General features: G+C 38.3%; 1 protein-coding gene across 1 annotated transcript in view; it reads right to left on the reverse strand.

Annotated features, from left to right (window-relative positions):
• Positions 1-19,119, reverse strand: part of KMO (kynurenine 3-monooxygenase) — a 52,744-nt gene extending 33,625 nt beyond the window's left edge. The window contains 2 exon segments of the mRNA XM_060142081.1: positions 14-83; positions 19,045-19,119. Coding sequence (XP_059998064.1) covers positions 14-83; positions 19,045-19,119 — 145 coding nt within the window.
• Positions 19,120-19,555: the final 436 nt, after the last annotated feature.

Raw genomic sequence — 19,555 nt, forward strand, 5'->3', positions numbered from 1 at the left:
AGTATTGTCTTACCTTCTCTAGCTTCATATACATTAACTTGGAAATTCCTCTTGGCAAGGAAGCATGCATTTAATGATCCCACCTAGGAATCAAAGCAATTTTTTTCAAATTTTTATCTGATTCCACAAATACAGGGAATTTTTCTGGCTAAATGCAACATCATGTGTGGTCATAGCCTCAGTCATTACACTGCTTTACTCAATCACTACAGGAAAATACCATTTGCAAAAATAATGGGATTAACTCAACATTAAGTGGTATAATTTTCAAGGAAGTTTTGGTTTTTCCTTTTTTTTTACTTTTGTATGATGAGATATAACTTTCATACAGAACAATCATAAACCATGTGTACTGTTTACAGAATAATTAGAAAGCGAACACCCATATAGCCACTCTGATCAAAAAGTAGAACATTGCTAATCTCCTATGTCTCCCCCAAACTCCTCCCCGGTTACAATCCCCAAACTTTCACCTAGAGGTAAACGTTCTGACTTTTGTGATAACCAATCTTTGCTTCTTTATATTTTTACCACTTAGGTATACCTCCCTAGGCAATATAATTTAATTTTGTCTGCTTTTGAATCAGATAATTAGAATCACACTTGTGTATTATTTTTGCAGATGTTTCTTTAACTCAATAATATGCTGATGAGATCCATCCATATGATCTCGCATAAAATCCACTTTCATTACTGTATGATTCTTCATTATGTGAAATCTCACAGACTATTTAACTGTTTTACTGTTGAAGGACATTTGAGTTGTTTCTGTCCTGAGAATATTATTTTTTCCAGTTTTATTGAGATCTAATCGATATATAAATTGTATAAATTTAAGGTATACAGCGTAATGGTTTGATATATGTGTATATTGTGAATTGATGGCCTGGGTTAATTAACAATGCTGCAAAGAACATTTCTGTACATGTGTCCTGGCACACATGTGCATGATTTTTCTCTAGGGTTTTACGCACAGAAGTGGAATCCCTGGTCAAAGGTTTATGTATCTTCACCTTTATTATGCCAAACTGTTTCAAAATTTTATACTAATGTGTTTTCCTACCAGCAGCTTCTGAGAGTTCGTTCTTTGCTGCCAGCGTTTGGTGTTCTCAAACTTTTAAACATAGTAGTGGTTGGGTAAGGTGAGGAGGAGTATAGATTTAATTTACATAAATAAATAGTTATTAATAAAGAGATTGAACACTTTTTCATATATTGATTACCTATTTCCATCTCCTCTCTTGTAAAGTGTCTGTCTTGCCCATTTTCGGTTGAGTTGTCTGTTTTTTCTTCTATCGATCATTTGAGCTATTCAGAGATCTGAGTACAGGGTCTGTCATTTTTAAATGTTGCAAATATCTTCTTCCATTCTGTGGCTTGCTTTTTAAACTATATGGTATCTTTAATGATGAGAATCTATTTTAATGTAGTCACATTTAAGAATCTTTTACATTATTGTTAATGCATTTGGTGTCCTGCTTAAGAAATCCTTCCCTACTTTGAGATTATAACAACGTTTTTGTATATTGTCTTCTCAAAGCTTTATAGCGTTGCCCTCCTAAATAGCTTTATATAGGTTGCAGTGATTAATGCCTCACCACTAGCAACTTAAATTTAAGAACGCCATCTATATTTAATTATCACACTCGAATTTTCAGCAGCATTCAATACTGTTAACTAACCTTTCTTCTTGAAACACTAAATTTCCTTCATTTTCTGTTTTTTGCCATACATCTCTGGCCATTGCCTCTTTCTGTCTTTCACCCTTGCAAAGAAGGACAATCAAATGTTGGGGCTTCTTAAGCCTCCATCCTGGTCTATCTTCCACATCCATGGTGATGCAAAAACTTACATCTCCCACTCAGATCTCTTTTTTGAGCTCATGCATATAGATGTTTAATTGATGTACCTTTTTAAATGTCTCAAAGCACCTCAGAATCAACAGATACAAATTGAAACTTGTGATCCTTGCCCCAAATTGTGTCAGTTCTCTTCACATGGGATGGATGGGATGTCTCAATGAATGACATCTCATCCATCCAGTTGCTCAAGCTAGAAATCTAAGAGTCGTCTGTGGCACCTCTCTCTCTCTCATTCTCCACATCCAATCCATTCCAAGTTCTGCCAATTCTACCCCGTAATGTTTCTCCATCTATCCATCTCTTTTCATTTTCAGCATTCTGCTGCTAGTTATCATAATCATTGTGCTCGATTAATGTCGTTTCCTTTTTATTCTACCAGCATTCATCTGACTTCTTGACCATTGATTCTCCACAAGCAGCCATTTGGTGTAATAGTGAAACGGGTCATTTGAAAGAAATCTTCTGCTAAGAGAAAAAGAAAGCCCAGGCAGGTGAACTTGGCATTTGGAGCCACACCTAGGTTATCTACTGATTACAGGGGAGGCAAAGAATTTCAACAGAATTTTTGATAGATTCATGAAGTTAGAGGGACAAAATCTGGAGTGTAGGACACGTACCCCAACCTCCTGTTCAGGAGGGTTTAATAAATGCCCAGGCTTTGGGTTAGGACCCTAAACAGGTATATCTTAGAAGTAGGGTAAACTGGAAATAAATCAATGATCAAAAGGACCAAAGTAGGCTTAGGAATCATCTCTAGCCCTGATTGGATTATGTTCATCTGGGATTGCTGGTAACCACAGCCACCTGACAGAAGCAAACATAATCTTCTCAGAGAAAAATGACATCATTGTAGGCCTAAGATTTTCTCCATAATATTTTTACATTATGGAGATCACATCACTGTTCTGCCCCAGCTTTGCTAGCCTTCTTTCAGCTGCTTGTACTCATCATGCTCTCCCTCACCAAAAGATTTCTGTGGCTAACAATCTTCTTCTCTTTCCTCTTTTTCTAGTAAATGCCCATTCATCCTCAGGTCTCCACTCAGCTTTACTTCCTTAAGGAAGCCTTCTTCAGCCACTCTAACTACCTCAAACCCCTTCTTATGAGTTCTCATAGTGCTACAGACTTTTCCTTTGAGAAATGTTAAGGGTTGAATTGTGACACCCCCAAATTCATATGATGAAGTCTTAACCCCAGTAACTCAGTGTGACCTTATTTGGAGACAAGGTATTTACAGAAGTAATTAAGTTAAAATGGGGTCACTAGGGTGCCCCCAAATCCAATATGATGGGAGTCCTTATAAAAAGGGGGATTTGGATACTGAAACACTCATAGAGGAAAGATGATGTGAAGAGACACAGGGAGAAGACGTCCATCTACAAGCCAAGGAGAGAGACCCAGAACAGATCTTTCTCTCACATCCCTCAGAAGGAGCCAACCCTCCTGACACCTTGATTTTAGACTTCTAGCCTCCAGAACTGTGAAACAATAACTATTTATTTTTTAAACCACTTGTTTGTGGTATTCTGTTACGGCAGCCCTAGGAAACTAATACAAAGTGCTTATCACAATTGAAAGTTTACATCCTTAGGGTGATTCTATAATCAATATCTGTCTACCCCACTAAGCTGCAAACTGTTTTTGCTCACCATTTTATCCCTGCCCAAAACCATTGTGTTTGCAACATAATCAGTACCTGATCAATATTTGTTGAATGTATAAATGAATGGTAGAGATTACATTTTTAAATAAAATTTATAACCAAACCAAGCCAAATTATATTGAGCATCTGTTATGCATGATTTAATCTGCTAGATTTTAGGGATCTAAAGATTGTCAAGCTAAGTACTCAGGCCCACTGACACCTAATTTAGTTCAGGTGTCAATCTAGTTCAATCTAGTTTAATCTAGTTCAAGAAGAGACAAACATATAAACTAATCAATGTTTAGTAGATTTTATATAAAAATTTTGCAGATTCCCCACAGTATCTGGATTTCATATATGGGTTGGTTAAAATATATATATAATAAATTTAATCATAAAACATTTATATATAATTTTTAAATAATTATATGTTTTAGTCATATAATTTTATTCCATTTACCCAATGTTTTGTGCATATAGATTGAGATACCTTTCCCTGCAAAATAATTCTCAGCCCAGAGGTGGAAATCAATGTTAAAAGAAAGAAAAAAAAAGGACTAAAGGAAATCTTACAGAACATACAAGAAAGGGATTAATTTTGCCTTAAGGGATCTAGCAGATTGTATTTTTCAAAGATGGTCATAACAATACCTCTTCTGTTATTTGATCTCAACACTCCTTCAGCAAGAAGTGGAGTTTATTTCTTCACTTTCTTGAATCCAGGAGGGCCTGTGATAGCCTTGATCAATAAAATGCAGTAGAAGCGACACCTGAGCCATTTCCAGGCATTGTCCTTAGCTGGCCTGGAAGCTTCTGCTTCCTGCCATTTGGAAGCCAGTGATCATATAAGAAGAGTATCTATCTGGAGGCTGTTATGTGTGAGAAACCCAAGCCACATGGACAGTACCCATGCAGTTGCTCTAGTTAAGAGCCTCAGCTGAGCGTTTCACCCATCAACAACCAACACAAACTGCCAGCCATGGGAGTGCGCCATCTTGGACATCCAGCTTAGTCAAGCCTTCAGATGACTGCAGCCCCTGGTACATGGCAGAACACCCACAGAACTGTAAGGCGTAATAATAGATTGTTGTTTTAGGCCACTAAGTTTTGGGGTAGTTTATTACACAGCAATAGATAGCCAGAACAAAGGGATTGGTAAAAGCTTACTGGAGAAGACTATGTTTCAGTTGAGTTGAAGAATGAAACTATTTTGACATGTAGAGAAGAAGCAAATTGATAAAGAGTATGAATCCTTTGGAATTTTAAAAACAACTTTCAAGAGATATAGAAAAATGATTATTTGGAAAATATTTATTGATTCCTAAGTATTACAAGAATCTTTGTTAGGCATTAAAAGTGATCCAAAGATAATACATAATGGCTGCCCCAAGGGAGTTCACAGTCTTGGCTGGATCTTCATTTTTTCAAATATTATTCACATATTTATTTAGCACATATATATTGATTTTTTCCTATGTGCCAGCTCTGTGCTAGGTGCTAAGGATACAACCAAGAGCAAGATATATCTAGATCTCTCAAGGGGATTACAGTCGATTATAACACAGTGATAAATAGCATGGTGGGGGAAGTACAGCTATGAGAGTACGGAGAAAGGACCCTTAAGCCAAATGTAGGGTTACAGAGTAAGATAGGGTATGACTTCTCAGAAAAAAATGAAATCTAACCTGAGACTGAAAGATTGAGTGGGAGTCAGCCAAATAAGTGTGGGTGGGTCAGGAGGAAGAGGGTTCTAAGCAGAAGGAACACATGATAAAGGTTAAAAATAACTACTAGAAAGAATAAAACAGAAATCCAATTAAAGAAACAATAATAATAATGTACAAACCCAACAAGAAGTTGTTATGTATCATTCATTCATTGCTCTAACTCATTTAATCTTCTCTGCAGCCATATGAAGTAGATACTTTATTATCTTGTTTTACAGATATGGAAATTGAGGCACAGAGAAGTTAAGTGGCTCCCCTAAGGTAACACAGCTAGTGAGTGCTGGAGTTGGTATCAAGATTCAAATGGATCCAATCTGTCTCCAGAACACAGGCTCTTAATCAATAAAGTAGAAGTATTGGTGAATAGCATACAGTTGAAGATTGAGACCATGAATTAAGAGTGGCCCCAAGATTTGAGGTTTTGTTATATTTTTTTCATTGTAGCACTGAACAGCTTGGATTCTATGGAGAGGAAGAAAACCACTGGAATCAAGCAGAGTGGGATCCATCCATTTGGATGGAATAGAAAGCAAGGAGTTGAAGTATTATGTGGATTGATGAACAGTAACAATTAAGTTGGATGGGATGAAAGGAAAACAGAGAGGACTGATAAATGGGGGGAGTTGGAGTTCCCTGTGAAGAATAGATGTAGGAGAAGCAACTGAATGAGAGAGCTAGTAAGTTAGGAGGCTTTGAACAGAGAGTCCTAAATCCAACACTATTATCGTAGATGAGGCACTTCTGTGGAATGACAAGGTCGAGGTCCAGGATGTGGTCATGGGACTTGGAGACTGAAGTATGATGGAGGTGGAAGGGATTGAAAGCACAGAGTTCTAGGAACTAACAGGCTAGGGAATTGGTTGGGTCATCAATGTAAACTCTGATAGTCACTCAGTGTGATATCAGGGCTGGGGTATAGAAAAAAGATTATGAAGTCTTCAGTATTGGGTAGAAGTGGCCTAGAGGTTGATTGATGACCACAGTGAGGGGACAGAGGTGATATAAGTAGTATAAGTAACCTCAAATGATTTGCACATAAAAATGGAGACAGGGCTGGAAGTTTCGGTGTAGAGTAAGGGTACCATGGCAACTCCCAATCTTGAGATACTTGAGCTGTGGGAGAAGGCTGCAAGAGAGCTGCTGTCCTCAGGTTTAAGCTAAGGCCAGGAGTCTGAGGGGAAATGCAATAAGTAAAGCAAAAATACTGGAAATTTTGCCTACCAAAAAACAGATCCAGTGGGCTCTGTGGAAGATTTTGGAAGGGAAGGGAGAAAAGAGAAGTTCAGCAGGGAGACAGGAATCACAGATATGGATGAGGGTACACCTGCGAGGGCACACTTAACTAGAGGAGCTCTGAGATGTGAGGCTGCTGTGTTCTCAGCAGCCCCCAGTGGATGTGGGGATTAAGGAGAGGGGTTGCACCTGGGCAGTGTTTAGGGGACCTATTAGTACAATTGTAGGCACAGGAGGACCTGAGTCCTCTTCTATTTACTCCACCTAAGTTTTTTTTCCTCTGCTCCAAGGCAACTTAGCATCTAAGCACTTAGATATTCTTTTTCTTAATAATCTGATGGTTCAGGGCTTGTGTCTCCTCTCACCATGGATACTGCAGCCACCTAACTTTCTTCATGTTATTCAATTTCTGTAGACTGTGATGGTTATTTTGTAGTCAGTCCCTATTTAAACCATTAAGTGTGTGGAAAGTTTAAAAATTTAATTTTGCAAAGCAATTCACATATTTAATATCCTGAAAGGCCAACCAAGAAATCCATGTTGAATTATTTTGTTAAGTAAATATACCAGAGGTAAGGGGTGGTAAGTAGGCAGAACATAGAGGATTTTTAGGACATTGAAAATACTCTGTATGATACCCTAATTTTATACATTTATCCAAACCCACAGAATGTACAACACCAAGAGTGAACAAGGTAAACTATGAAATTTGAGTGATAATGATGTATCAGTGTAGGTTCATCAACTGCAACGAATATACCATTCTGGTGGGGGTGGTTGATAATGGGGCCAGAAGTATATGGGAAATCTCTGTATTCCCCTTAATTTTGCTGTGAACCTTAAATTGTTCTAAAAAATATAGTCATAATAAGTAAGTAAGGACTTCCCTGGTGGTCCAGTGGTGAAGAATCTGCCTGCCAATGCAGGGGACACAGGTTCGATCCCTGGTCCAGGAAGATCCCACATGCTGCAGGGCAACTAAGCCCACGCACCACAACTACTGAAGCCTGCGTGCTCTAGAGCCCGTGCTCCACAACAAGGGAAGCCACCACAATGAGAAGCCCGAGAACTGCAACAAAGAGTAGCTCTCACTCGCCGCAACTGGAGATAGCCCGTGCGCAGCAACGAAGAGCCGGTGCAGCCAAACAAAAAAAAGTAAGTAAATAAATAAATAAGCAAACCATTTTTTCCTGTGTAGCCACTACTTAAATTGAGAACACATTACTTGCTAACATTTGGTGTGTCTGAAGAGATCATTACAAATTGCTTCCCTCTTAATCCCTCAGTCTGAAGTGACTTCACCTTGTATTGTCATCATTTTCTCATCAGTGATCAAGCTATCTCAGCTGACAGTATGACTTGGTGCTTGGCATAAAAAACTGTGTGTCTTAATATCTTTTTCATGCCTTTCTTCACACCTCTCCAGCAAGGCCCTGGACTCTTTTGTGTTTCACTAATCACAGCTCCTTTGATCTTTTTTTTTTTTTTTTTCCGGTACGCGGGCCTCTCACTGTTGTGGCCTCTCCGGTTGCGGAGCACAGGCTCCAGTCGCGCAGGCTCAGCGGCCATGGCTCACGGGGCCAGCCGCTCCGCGGCGTGTGGGATCTTCCCGGACCGGGGCACGAACGCGTGTCCCCTGCATCGGTAGGGGACTCAACCACTGCGCCACCAGGGAAGCCCTCCTTTGATCTTCTTAATTCCCTTTTTTCCTCGCCTGATTTCTTCCAGCTTATGAAAAGTTGCCTGCCTATCTTCCTTTCACATGTGTGTTAAAGAATATCTAGTAAGGGCAATAGTAGTAAGTTGTATCAAGGAAAAGAAAAACTGTAAGCTAACTAAAGTTCATACAATAAAATAAATTTCTTCCAAAGGCTAAATTGCTCTATTGCATTAGGGAAAAAAATAGAAAGGCTAGATAGAATAAGTCTCACTGAAGGAAAAGAGAAAGGTTTGTGAAACTCCTCTTTCTTTCACAGTATTATAATCATAACTGCTTCTTTTATGTTTGTGGAAAGCAGGACAGGGGAAGGATATTGATCAGGAGACCAACTGGGTCAGGAAAGTTGGAATGAGGCTAGAGGAAATAATTTAGAAATGAGTTTTTCTTACTGGGAAAACAGACCAGGGAGAAAGACAGTAGGATACAAAAGCCACGATCTAAACAATGAAAGGTCAGTGAACCTAATATAGGGAAATTGTGTAACCGAGCAGGACCCTTTAGGGCCTTCCCAGGGCATGCCCTTCCGCCATGTCCTCTGCTTTAGCTGTTCTCTGAAGTACCTAGATAATAGTATCTGATGCACATTTCCTGAGTTGTTTTACAGATGTGAACCCCTCCCCCCCCCACCAAATGGAAGGTGTTAACTACTTGGTGACCATGAGCACATAGCCCCCACACCTCCTGAAGCCTAAGGATTGATAATGTTAACCCCTGTGACCCTGCTCTGTTACCTCACTATCAATGAACCAGAGAATTGTGCATGAGCTGATCACATACCCTGCGATACCCACCCCTCACCTGGCCTTTAAAAATGCTTTGCTGAAACCCTTCAGGGAGTTCCGGGTTTTCTGGGCACGAGCCACTGTCTCCTGGCATGGCCCTGCAATAAATCTTCCTCTGCTCCAAACTCCAACATTTTGGTTTGTTTGGCCTCACTGTGTGTCAGGCAGACGAACTTGCCTTTGGTGACAATGACAGAAAAGTGGAGAAACTGAGACTCAGAAGCAAGAAATCCATTCATCTCTTTCCTGGGAATTCAACTTGAATTATAGAGTAAATGAGCTGTAACAAATGACGTACAAACAAGAGTCTCAATGACTGAGTTCAGAACAGGCTCAGTTCCAAGCCAATGGTGGGCCAATGGTCTACTTTCATGGGTTTGTTATGTTACTTTTCTTTGACCAAAATTTGATTCCAGGATCTTGGGAGATGAAGCTGACTCAGGTGGAGATTCTCCTTCAATCCTTTCTAAGGTTGGGAGTGTTGATCTCTACCTCTCTAACACTTCTTGTGTTTACCAATTGAGTGTGTATAAATGGTTCCTCATGAGGTAGAAGGAAAAGAAGGAACCTCAGGTGATATGGACACAATAGGGTTAAATATAATCTTGGTTCATGAAAATATCAAGGGCTAGAGAGGATGAGGGCCAATAGGATCTCTTACGCATTGCTTGCAATGATCTCAAGTTGAGTATTCACATAACTGACAAATCAGCAATTCCTCTTCAAGGCATATACCCAAGAGAAACTCCAGGAGACACATGCCAGGATATCCAGAGCCACAGTTTTCATAACTAAAAATAAACAAAATACTGGAAGCAGCCTAAATAGCCATCACAGAGGTATGGACAAATAAATTATGATATATTTACACAATAAAATACTACAATATGAATATATTAGTAACACTACAAGTAAAAAGAACATGTCCCAGATGACTTCATACTGTGTGATGCTCATATAATAAAGACAACTACAACTAAACCACAGATACATGCATATAACAATTTTTAGAAGTATATATTTTATAGAATTTTTTTTTTTTTTTTTTTTTTTTGTAGTACGTGGGCCTCTTAATGTTGTGGCCTCTCCCATTGCAGAGCACAGGCTCCAGATGCTCAGGCCCAGCGGCCACGGCCCACGGGCCCAGCCGCTCCACGGCACGTGGGATCCTCCCGGACCGGGGCACGAACCCGCCCCCCCTGCATTGGCAGGCGGACTCTCAACCACTGTGCCACCAGGGAAGCACCAGAAGTATATATTTTTAGGAGCATATTATTTATGTGTGTATATATATGATCAGCATATATCATATATACATAAAACTTTTATATATATAAAATCAAGAGAATGATAAACACGAGATTCAGGCCAATGTAATGGGTGGGAGAGAAGCACAGAGGCTGTTATAAGTCATTCAATGTATCAATTCCAGGTTGAGTGGTGAGTTCAAAAGTACTGCTGCTTATTATTATTAATAAACACACAAAAGAATAAACAAAAATGCCTTCTCCAAGACCAGTCATAATAAGGTGTCCAATTCTGTATAACTAAGGTTTGAATAAAATTAAAAGAAAATATATTGGTAGATGTTACATAAATTCAACTAGAAGGATTAGTTAACATGGCTAATAAAGTACTTTTCAGACTCTAACTTTATTTCTCCTTCTTACTTTGTGTAAAATGCACTTAATCAGGAATGAAGTGCCTTGTTTAGTTGTTACACAGGCAAAAAGGCTAGCAAGACATAAAGATATAAATGCAAAGGAAAATGTGTGTACATCATTCTGAGCACACCACAAACTCTCAGTTAAGGCACAGCTGGTTCCTGTAAATCAATAGGGGAGGAGGGTGGTGAGAGGAGAGAAGAAACTAGGCAGGGTTAGACTCCTGGGAGCAATCAGCAGTTTTCATGCCAGTTCTTAGAGTTAAGCCTGGACAGAGCTAAGACAGTTCTATTAATGACATGGACAATTATGAAAAATCTCTATATTTCTTTTGAAACACCAATAGTCCACAATAGTAAACAGTTTTGATCATAAAATAATTTGTAAATTAAATGTTTTATTAACAACTGCTCTAGCCTGTTTGCTTAAACAGAGCTCTGATGAGATTCCTGGGTTATGTAATTATAGATTTACCCAATTTATTGTTCTTCCATTTCTCTACTTCCTCTTGTCTTACTTCCTTCTTTAAAGGTCATATGCTTTGACTCACCCTGGCCCATTATATTGATGCCTAACTTACCAATTTAAAAGATAATTTGAAAATTTCTTTTATATAAATGTGAGTGAGATAAGCTCAGCATTCAGCAGGTGTGGCTTTTTGTAATAGGATTCATTAACTTTCTGCTGATTCCCATGTGACCTCTTCAGCAATGATTGTTCAAGTGTCCAATGATCATGAGAAAACTGTACCTTTTAATTTATAAATGCTGACTTTGACAGGAAGAGGCAACATGATTATAAACATGTCATACCTTTTATGCCTTTTAATATAATGTGTTTGAAATTAATCTGATAATGTAATGTTAAACATGTGTCACCTATGTTGACCCATAGTGTCAACATAATGAAGCATATAAAACTCTCCCTAAGAGTCACAGAGTTTGTTTGTTTATGAGTCTGTCACCAAACAGACTTTAGTAAAGTCTGTTACTACCTCCTACTCATGAAACTATAGCTTGATCTCTGAAGAATTTGATCTTTGAACATAGCAATGTAATGAGAAGAACAAGACTGTTAACTGTACTTACTCTGAAATAAGCAAATAAAAGTGTCTTCAGGGACTTCCCTGGTGGTCCAGTGGGTAAGACTCTGAGCTCCCAAAGCAGGGGACCTGTGTTCGATCCCTGGTTGGGGAACTAGATCCCACATGCATGCCACAACTAAGAGTTTGCATGCCATAACTAAGAAGTCCACATGCTGCAACTAAAAAAGATCCCACATGCCGCAAATAAAGATCCCATGTGCCGCAACTAAAGATCCCACATGCCGCAACAAAACATCCCATGTGCCACAACGAAGATCTCTCATGCCACACCTAAGACCCGGCGCAGCCTAAATAAATAAATAATGAATAAATATATTTTTAAAAAAGGTCTTCATACTTTGTAACAATTCCATCTGCTAGAATTGTGTATGTAACGCCATTACCCTTCACTGGGACTACTACAAGTTTTCTAATAACTCTCCCTCCCCCCCAGTCTCTACCTATTTAAGCCATACTTCCACCAGAGCTAGTTATCTTCTAAAACAGAAATCAAATGATGCATTTTCTTTCTTAAAATCCTTTAATGGCTCCTTAGGAAAAAGTCCCAAATTTTCAACATGGCATAAAAGACTTTTACATGGGAACCCAGCCTCTCTCTCCAGCTCATTTTTTGCTATTCCCTTGTACTATCTGTAAGAGGTATACCAAAGTCACTGTATATTTCCTGAATATGCCATGCACTTTTATACTTATGTGCCTTTGAATCTAATGTTCCCTTTGCCTGGACTATTTTTTTCTGCTTTAGCCTTCATTCAAGACTCATGTCCTCTGTGCAATTTCTCTCAGTCTCTCTCCTACTCCAAAAGACTTGTCTTTTCTTCTTTAATTCCATGGATGTATATATGTGTGTGTGTGTGTGTGTGTGTGTGTGTGTGTGTGTGTGTGTTTTAACGTCTCTCATAATTAACTAAATTATTTATTTACATTCCTGTCTGACTTACCCACCAGGCTGTGAGTGCCCAGGGAATCATGATATGTGGTGTATGGCTTGTACTTTATCAATCTTTCTATTTCTGGTACAGACCTGATACTTAGTAAAAACCTTAACATTTTTTAATAAAACATTAGAAAATACAGATAAACATGAAGAAAAATGTAATCTCCTACAATCTTACCATCAGGGAGAACCGGTGTTAAGATTTTCTATGTATGTAAAGCAAACGATATTTCTTTTTAAAATGGTAGCAGGATATATATTTTATTTCATAATTTCCTTTAAAAAATGAATTGTATACTGTGAATATATTTCCAAGTCATAAAATATTTTAAATCATAATACTTGATAGTTGCATTACATTTCATTGTATGCAATGCCCTTATATTTGTACATTTGAGTTATTTTAATTTTTTAGGATTATAAATGATTGCATGGCACCCACTGAGTTCTTTTGATAAAATCACAGTAATGAAATGGTCCATCAAAGCACAAGTTTTAGTGGCAGGGACCAAACTCTCAGAAACTTCTGAGATCTACACCCTCTTTCTGTCTGCCCCATTGGTTCTTAGGCCTTAGTACCAGGGGGGAATGGAATAAATATAACAGGGTAACAAGAAAGGAGGGAGAAGAAAATCTGAGATAAGTGGAGGAGATGATTTTGATTGCCTGGAGTGTGGGAGGAGTTTGCTGTATTTTCTTTGGTTTTGTTTTTGGAATAGCTGCAAAGTACATGAAAGAGATTGAGAGTGAGTGAGATTTTTAGAAGGTTTTGTTACAGGTTTTGAACATATTCCAGATTTGGTGTTTTGGGGGGACCACGTTAAAGATTCTAATGCTTTTAATTCCCCTCAGGTTGAAGGACGATCGTTCCTCTAAATGCAGTGCCTTGCTGAGGCTGACTTCGAGAAAGAGAGCTGATGCTGCTTTCCACAATTCCCCCCTATTTTTAAGACAATCAGCATGTATTTTTTCAAATTGTCTTCCAGAAAAAAGTACCAATTTAGATTATCATCAACAGTGGAGGAGTGCTTTTTTCTCTTTGAGTGGACAGATAGATGAATAGGTGGATGGATAGATGTTTATGGCCAGATGGACAAACAGAGTATTTCGGAACCAATGAAAAGGAAAGCAAAACACGTTCCTTGCAGGGAGTTAATAATACTTTGATCTGTCTAGAGTTACTGGTTCCATTCCAGGTACTGCTCATCAGGTAGCAAATGAAATAAACTCTGAGCAAGGAATTCTGTTTTATGTAGGTGAGAACAGGATTTATGAGGCAACTTAGAAGTCCATCAGGATAGCAAAACAAAAAAAAAAAATCTCAAAATGTTAGTCTGGTGTGTTAGAGAAATATAGATACTTGAGCGAGATAGCTGAAAGAAAACTTGTTTGGTGGGAGGAAATGAAGCACAGCAAAATTACAAAAGAGATTGAGGAAAGCTGGTAGAGTGAAATGAAAACTTGTCCCTAGCCATTGAGCAACCGCAGGATGATGTCTGTGGTCACAAAATAAATCCACTCTACTTCTGTTTGTAGAAGTTGCTAGATATCAGGGCAGTAATAAAGGTTTTTCATACACAGATTTTAGTGCCTGAAGAGCAGAAAATAAGAGTGGAGTGAATAGAGTTTTGTTTATTTTAATATTAGTAGAACAACAATAATAATAACGGTAATTAAGTTATTTACATGGTTTGTCTCATCAATATTTGCATAAAATAAAAAGTAGACACTTGAACCAACTATATATAGACCTATATATGGAATTATATATAGACCTTGACCAAAGATTATGAAACATTTGATGGTTTATATGTGTCTAGAATATTTATTTTATAGAAAGTAAAAATTCTGGGTGACATTTGATTTCTGTTTTTACGAAGACTACATTGAGAACAAAGCTAGCGATCTGTGAGTGAGGAAGCATGAAAAAGAAGCAGCATAATGGTAGAATTAAAAGACCTAGGGACCGGCACATATATACAATGGAATATTTCTCAGCCATGAAAGAAACGAAACTGAGTTATTTGTAGTGAGGTGGATGGATCTAGAGACTGTCATACAGAGTGAAGTAAGTCGGAAAGAGAAAAACAAATACCGTATGCTAACACATATATATGGAATCTAAAAAAAAAAAAAGTTGGTCCTGAAGAACCTAGGGGCAGGACAGGAATAAAGACGCAGACGTAGAGAATGGACTTGAGGACACGGGGAGCAGTAAGTATAAGCTGGAGAGAAGTGAGAGAGAGGCATGGACTTATATACACTACCAAATGTAAAATAGATAGCTAGTGGGAAGCAGCTGCATAGCACAGGGGGATCAGCTCGGGGCTTTGTGACCTCCTAGAGGGGTGGGATAGGGAGAGTGGGAGGGAGATGCAAGAGGGAGGGGATATGGGGATATATGTATACATATAGCTGATTCTCTTTGTTATACGGCAGAAACTAACACAACATTGTAAAGCAATTATACTCCAAAAAAAGATGTTAATAAATAAATAAATAATAAAAATAAAACAAGTAGAAAAAGAAAAAAATATCTAGGGACCTAGTTTTTGCCCATGATGAAGCAAACGAGATGCAGAGAGGGTAAGATTTCTTGGGCTTCCAGCTGGTTGCAGCCTCTCCTCCTCCTCTTCACTGTCTTCTGCTCTTTCTGTCCAACTGAGCTGAGTGAAGAGTGAGCTCTGAGGGGAAAGATCCTAGGGAGAAAGGGCAGAAAGCACCATCTAGGGCCAATTTGGTATCAGGACTATATTGAGCCTATAAACCTGTGACAGAATTATCATCTATAGAAGTGAGACACAACCTCTCATAGAATCAAGGTCAAGCAGTTTCAAAGGCAATGACTTGAATACTAGGGGAGAGGGCACAATTAACAACAGTAAGTCATAAAATGCACAACTCTCCTTACCCTGATGTTTTGAATGACTTTACCCTCTAAATAGCTCTTAATGGAGAATTTTGCTGGGTCAAACATAGGGAGAATGGAGTGGGGTTGCTTGTCAGCAGGGGGGACAAAAGAAATGCTTCAATATTGCCCTAAAATACATCTTCAAAGTGTGTGCCAGAACAATGCACACATACTTCAACAGAAGGCTGCAGCTAAGGCTGGAATGCTTAAGAGTCCTTTCAGCTAAAACTCTTAAACTTCAGCAAAAAGTGAGGGCTCAGTAGCTGTAGTTGTCACTGAAATCTCTGGTCATTTTCATCATACCTGTAAACATTGAAAATAGTCACCTCAGAAGCAGCATTTCTGAATACCAAGGATCTGAATACCTACATATCTTAAGGACACATGTGCAGGATAGATGGCCTTTCTTTTGACTTATTATTATCAGATACTGATAAATAATACAAAAAAACAAAAAACAGGGAAAAGATGAGGCCAGGCAGGTAGACAGGCTCAGTTCCTGTAGGGCCTTTGGTAAGGAGTTTGGATTTTATTTTTTTTGTAATGGGAAACCACTGGAAGGTTTTAAGCAAACAGTGATAATTATCACACTAATGATTTAAAAGTGGCTGCTGTGTAACTGCCTGTGGATAAGAGTAGAAGCTGGGAGACCACTTAGGAGGAAATCAGGACTATGGATGAAGGATGTTGATGGCCTGGACTAGGATGTTAGCAATGGCCAGAATTGAAATATATCTTGGATATAGAGCCACCAAGGCTTACTGGTAGAGTGAAAGAGGAATGGGGTTTGCATAAAATGAAAAAAAGAACATGATTCCTAGGCATGGACCTGAGCAATAAGGTAAATAGAATTCCTTTGCAGAGGAATTTTAGTTGCTTGTTAATACACGTGTATTAATTCATGTCTTCTATTTTCTAGCACATGTATGTATGCATGCACAGATAATGACGTGTTTACATGATGAAGAGTTCAAGTGTTATTCGGGGAGAAATCTGTGGATGATACCCATTTTTATGCCTTCCAAAATCATATATCCAATCACATATTTGTTATCTCCCCTTGGACTTCTAAGACATTTTAAGATATATCACTGCTGCCACCCTAGTCCAAGTCTTGGACAAACACAACAGCCTCTTAACTGATGTATCTGGTCTTCTTACAATTTTCCCAACTCTTCTCTACATAACAGCCTAAGGAATCTTAAAATCGCAGCTTGCTTTCCTACCTAAGATCTTCCAATGGTTTTCCATTGTGTCTAGGATAAAATCTGTCTGCCTTGCCCTCTAAGATCCTAGGATCTCTGGCTATTTCATTCTCCCCAGCCTCAGCAGCTACTCTTCTCCACTCTCATTCTTTCTGCCTTTCTGTCTGCTCCAAGAAAGTGCCCAGCCCATTATCTATCGCCTCAGTGTTTCTCTTCGGACAGTCGTTCATCTACCCAAGATGCTCTTTCTGTAGCCCTTCGCATGGTTCCTTCCTTCTCATCATTCAGGTCATATGCCTCCCCCTCAGAAAGGCTGCCCCTGAGCACACTCTAAATGGACACCCGTTAAGACACTACCGCATTACCCTGCTTGCATTTCTTTCATAGTGCTTAGGTCTCACTGAATTTATTTATTCGTTTTCTTCTCCATTGTCTTTCTCCTCCCTGAATGTTCACCACTGTATCCCTAGTACCTAAAGCAATGTTAGCACATAGCTGGCACCCAATAAGATTTTGTTGAATACATGAATTTTCCTTTTATGTAAAATTTAGAAAGGAAAAAACTGGACTGAAGCCTGGTATGAAGTAATAAGAAATGATGACACATGTCACATGCATTGGCCAACAAGACATGTGGTAGCCTTCCTTAGAATTTTGAAATTTAGAACCAGAAAAGTTAGAACTATCATCGTACTTTGGGGAAAACACAAGAAAGAAGGCAAAACAAAAGTCAGAATTAGTACAAACTGTATAACTCTATGTGCGATATAAAATATACTGATCTATATACAACCCAGAACAGTGTCTGGCACATATTAGGCCCTTAATAAATTTTTGTTGAGTAAATGAATGAATGAGCTAAAGGCCTGCAAATCATTAGACCAAAAGCAAAACCAAAATGATTAAACTTTAACTAATGGGGATATTTTTACTCCAAAATAGGAGTTCTGCTAAGGGAGGGGAAATACAGTTTAGCTGATGCAGCCCCACATTAAGCAGAGCTAGCTTTCATATAATAACGACAGAGCAGAGGAGAGCCCCCTCCTACATCTTGCTAAATGTGGAGTTCTGCTAAGGGAGTTCTGCTAAGGGAGGGGAAATAGGAGTTCTGCTAAGGGAGGGGAAATACAGTTTAGCTGATGCAGCCCCACATTAAGCAGAGCTAGCTTTCATATAATAACGACAGAGCAGAGGAGAGCCCCCTCCTACATCTTGCTAAATGTGGGCCATCTCAGCCCCTTCATCTCACCGGCTCTGTGAGAGAGGAGGCCTAACTTCACCACCCTAGGACCAGCTCCACTGCGCCAGCCAAATAAGGTGACTAAACAGGTTTTACTCCCAAGTACTCAGATAACTAGTGAACATTCAACATGATAGTTTTGCGTTAACTTCATGTTTCTTGACCCTTTTATTCTTATTAGACAGTATAAACTGAGTTATTAACCAAAGTGGGGCAAATGTTTTGATTAAAATGACTATTTACACTAATAATCTGTTTTTAAAGAGTAGCCAATTTGGGGATTAATCAAATTCGATTTGCTTTATTTTCTATTTTAAAAATGCTGTACTGAAAAAGCAGGGGAAAACAGACACTTTTGTATTTAATGGAAATAAAATCGCTTTTCTAGAAAAGAGCAAACTAAACTAATACCACATTTTAAAAAGGTGTATTTAAATATCAGAAAAGTTTCAAAAGAAAGTGAACAATCCTTACAAATGATTAGTAATAATCATTAAAATACGTGAAATAGGTAAGGAAGATTAGAGGTACAAACTTCCACTTACAAGATAAATGAACTGTACATCGTGAGGAATATAGTCAATAATTATATAGTATCTCTGTATGACAACAAACACGTGGTCAAAAAGTACAAACTTACAGTTATAATGTACATAAGCACTAAGGGTGTAATGTACAACATGTAATTAATACTGCTATATATTATATATGAAAGTTAAGACAGTAAATCCTAAGAGTTCTCATCACAGAAGATCTTTTTCTTTTATTTTGTATCTGTATGAGATGAGGGATAATGTTCACTAAACTTATTGCAGCAATCATCTCATGATGTATATAAGTCAAATCATTATGCTGTACACTTTAAACTTATACAGTGTTGTATGTCAATTATACCTCAATAAAACTGGAAGAAAAAAATTAAAGAAGTTAATCTCTGATAAACAAATAAAAAAGAGTAATGATAATTAATATAATACTGCTAACAGGAATAATATATCCAAAGAGATTCTTACCAAGCCACCACCAATGACAGCTATGTTTTTCCTTTGAATATCAGAAGAATCCATCACTGCCAAAGTGGTTTCCATAATTTTTGCTGATCTTATCACGGAGAAGACTGTCTCCTACACACTGATTTCCTCCGGTCTTTGCCCAAAGCCCTGCAATTGTGAGCCAGCAGCATTATTTGAGCAAGGCTAATTTTCCTTGAACTTAGAAGGTAGCATTTAACCCGTTAGTTGCCCAAAGGACAATCAGCTCAACTTTAGGAAAAAAGGGAATTCATTGCAGTAATCAAAATTTGAAAAATCCAGACAAGTGAAGCTACTCACTATCTTATGTGTAAAACAGAATTTTTAAAGCACAGTTTTACAGCTTTTCTTCTTCCTTTTCTAAACTGTGTATTCTTACTTTCATTTTCATCCATGACTAACCATGAATGATACTTCCCTGGTCTCATGTCCCAGAGCATCTTACACTTTTCTTAAGAAGATGACATGGTTTCATAATTGATCTGTGGATTAT

The sequence above is a fragment of the Lagenorhynchus albirostris genome, chromosome 2, assembly GCF_949774975.1.
Source record: "Lagenorhynchus albirostris chromosome 2, mLagAlb1.1, whole genome shotgun sequence".
NCBI classification, from domain to species: Eukaryota; Metazoa; Chordata; class Mammalia; order Artiodactyla; family Delphinidae; genus Lagenorhynchus; species Lagenorhynchus albirostris.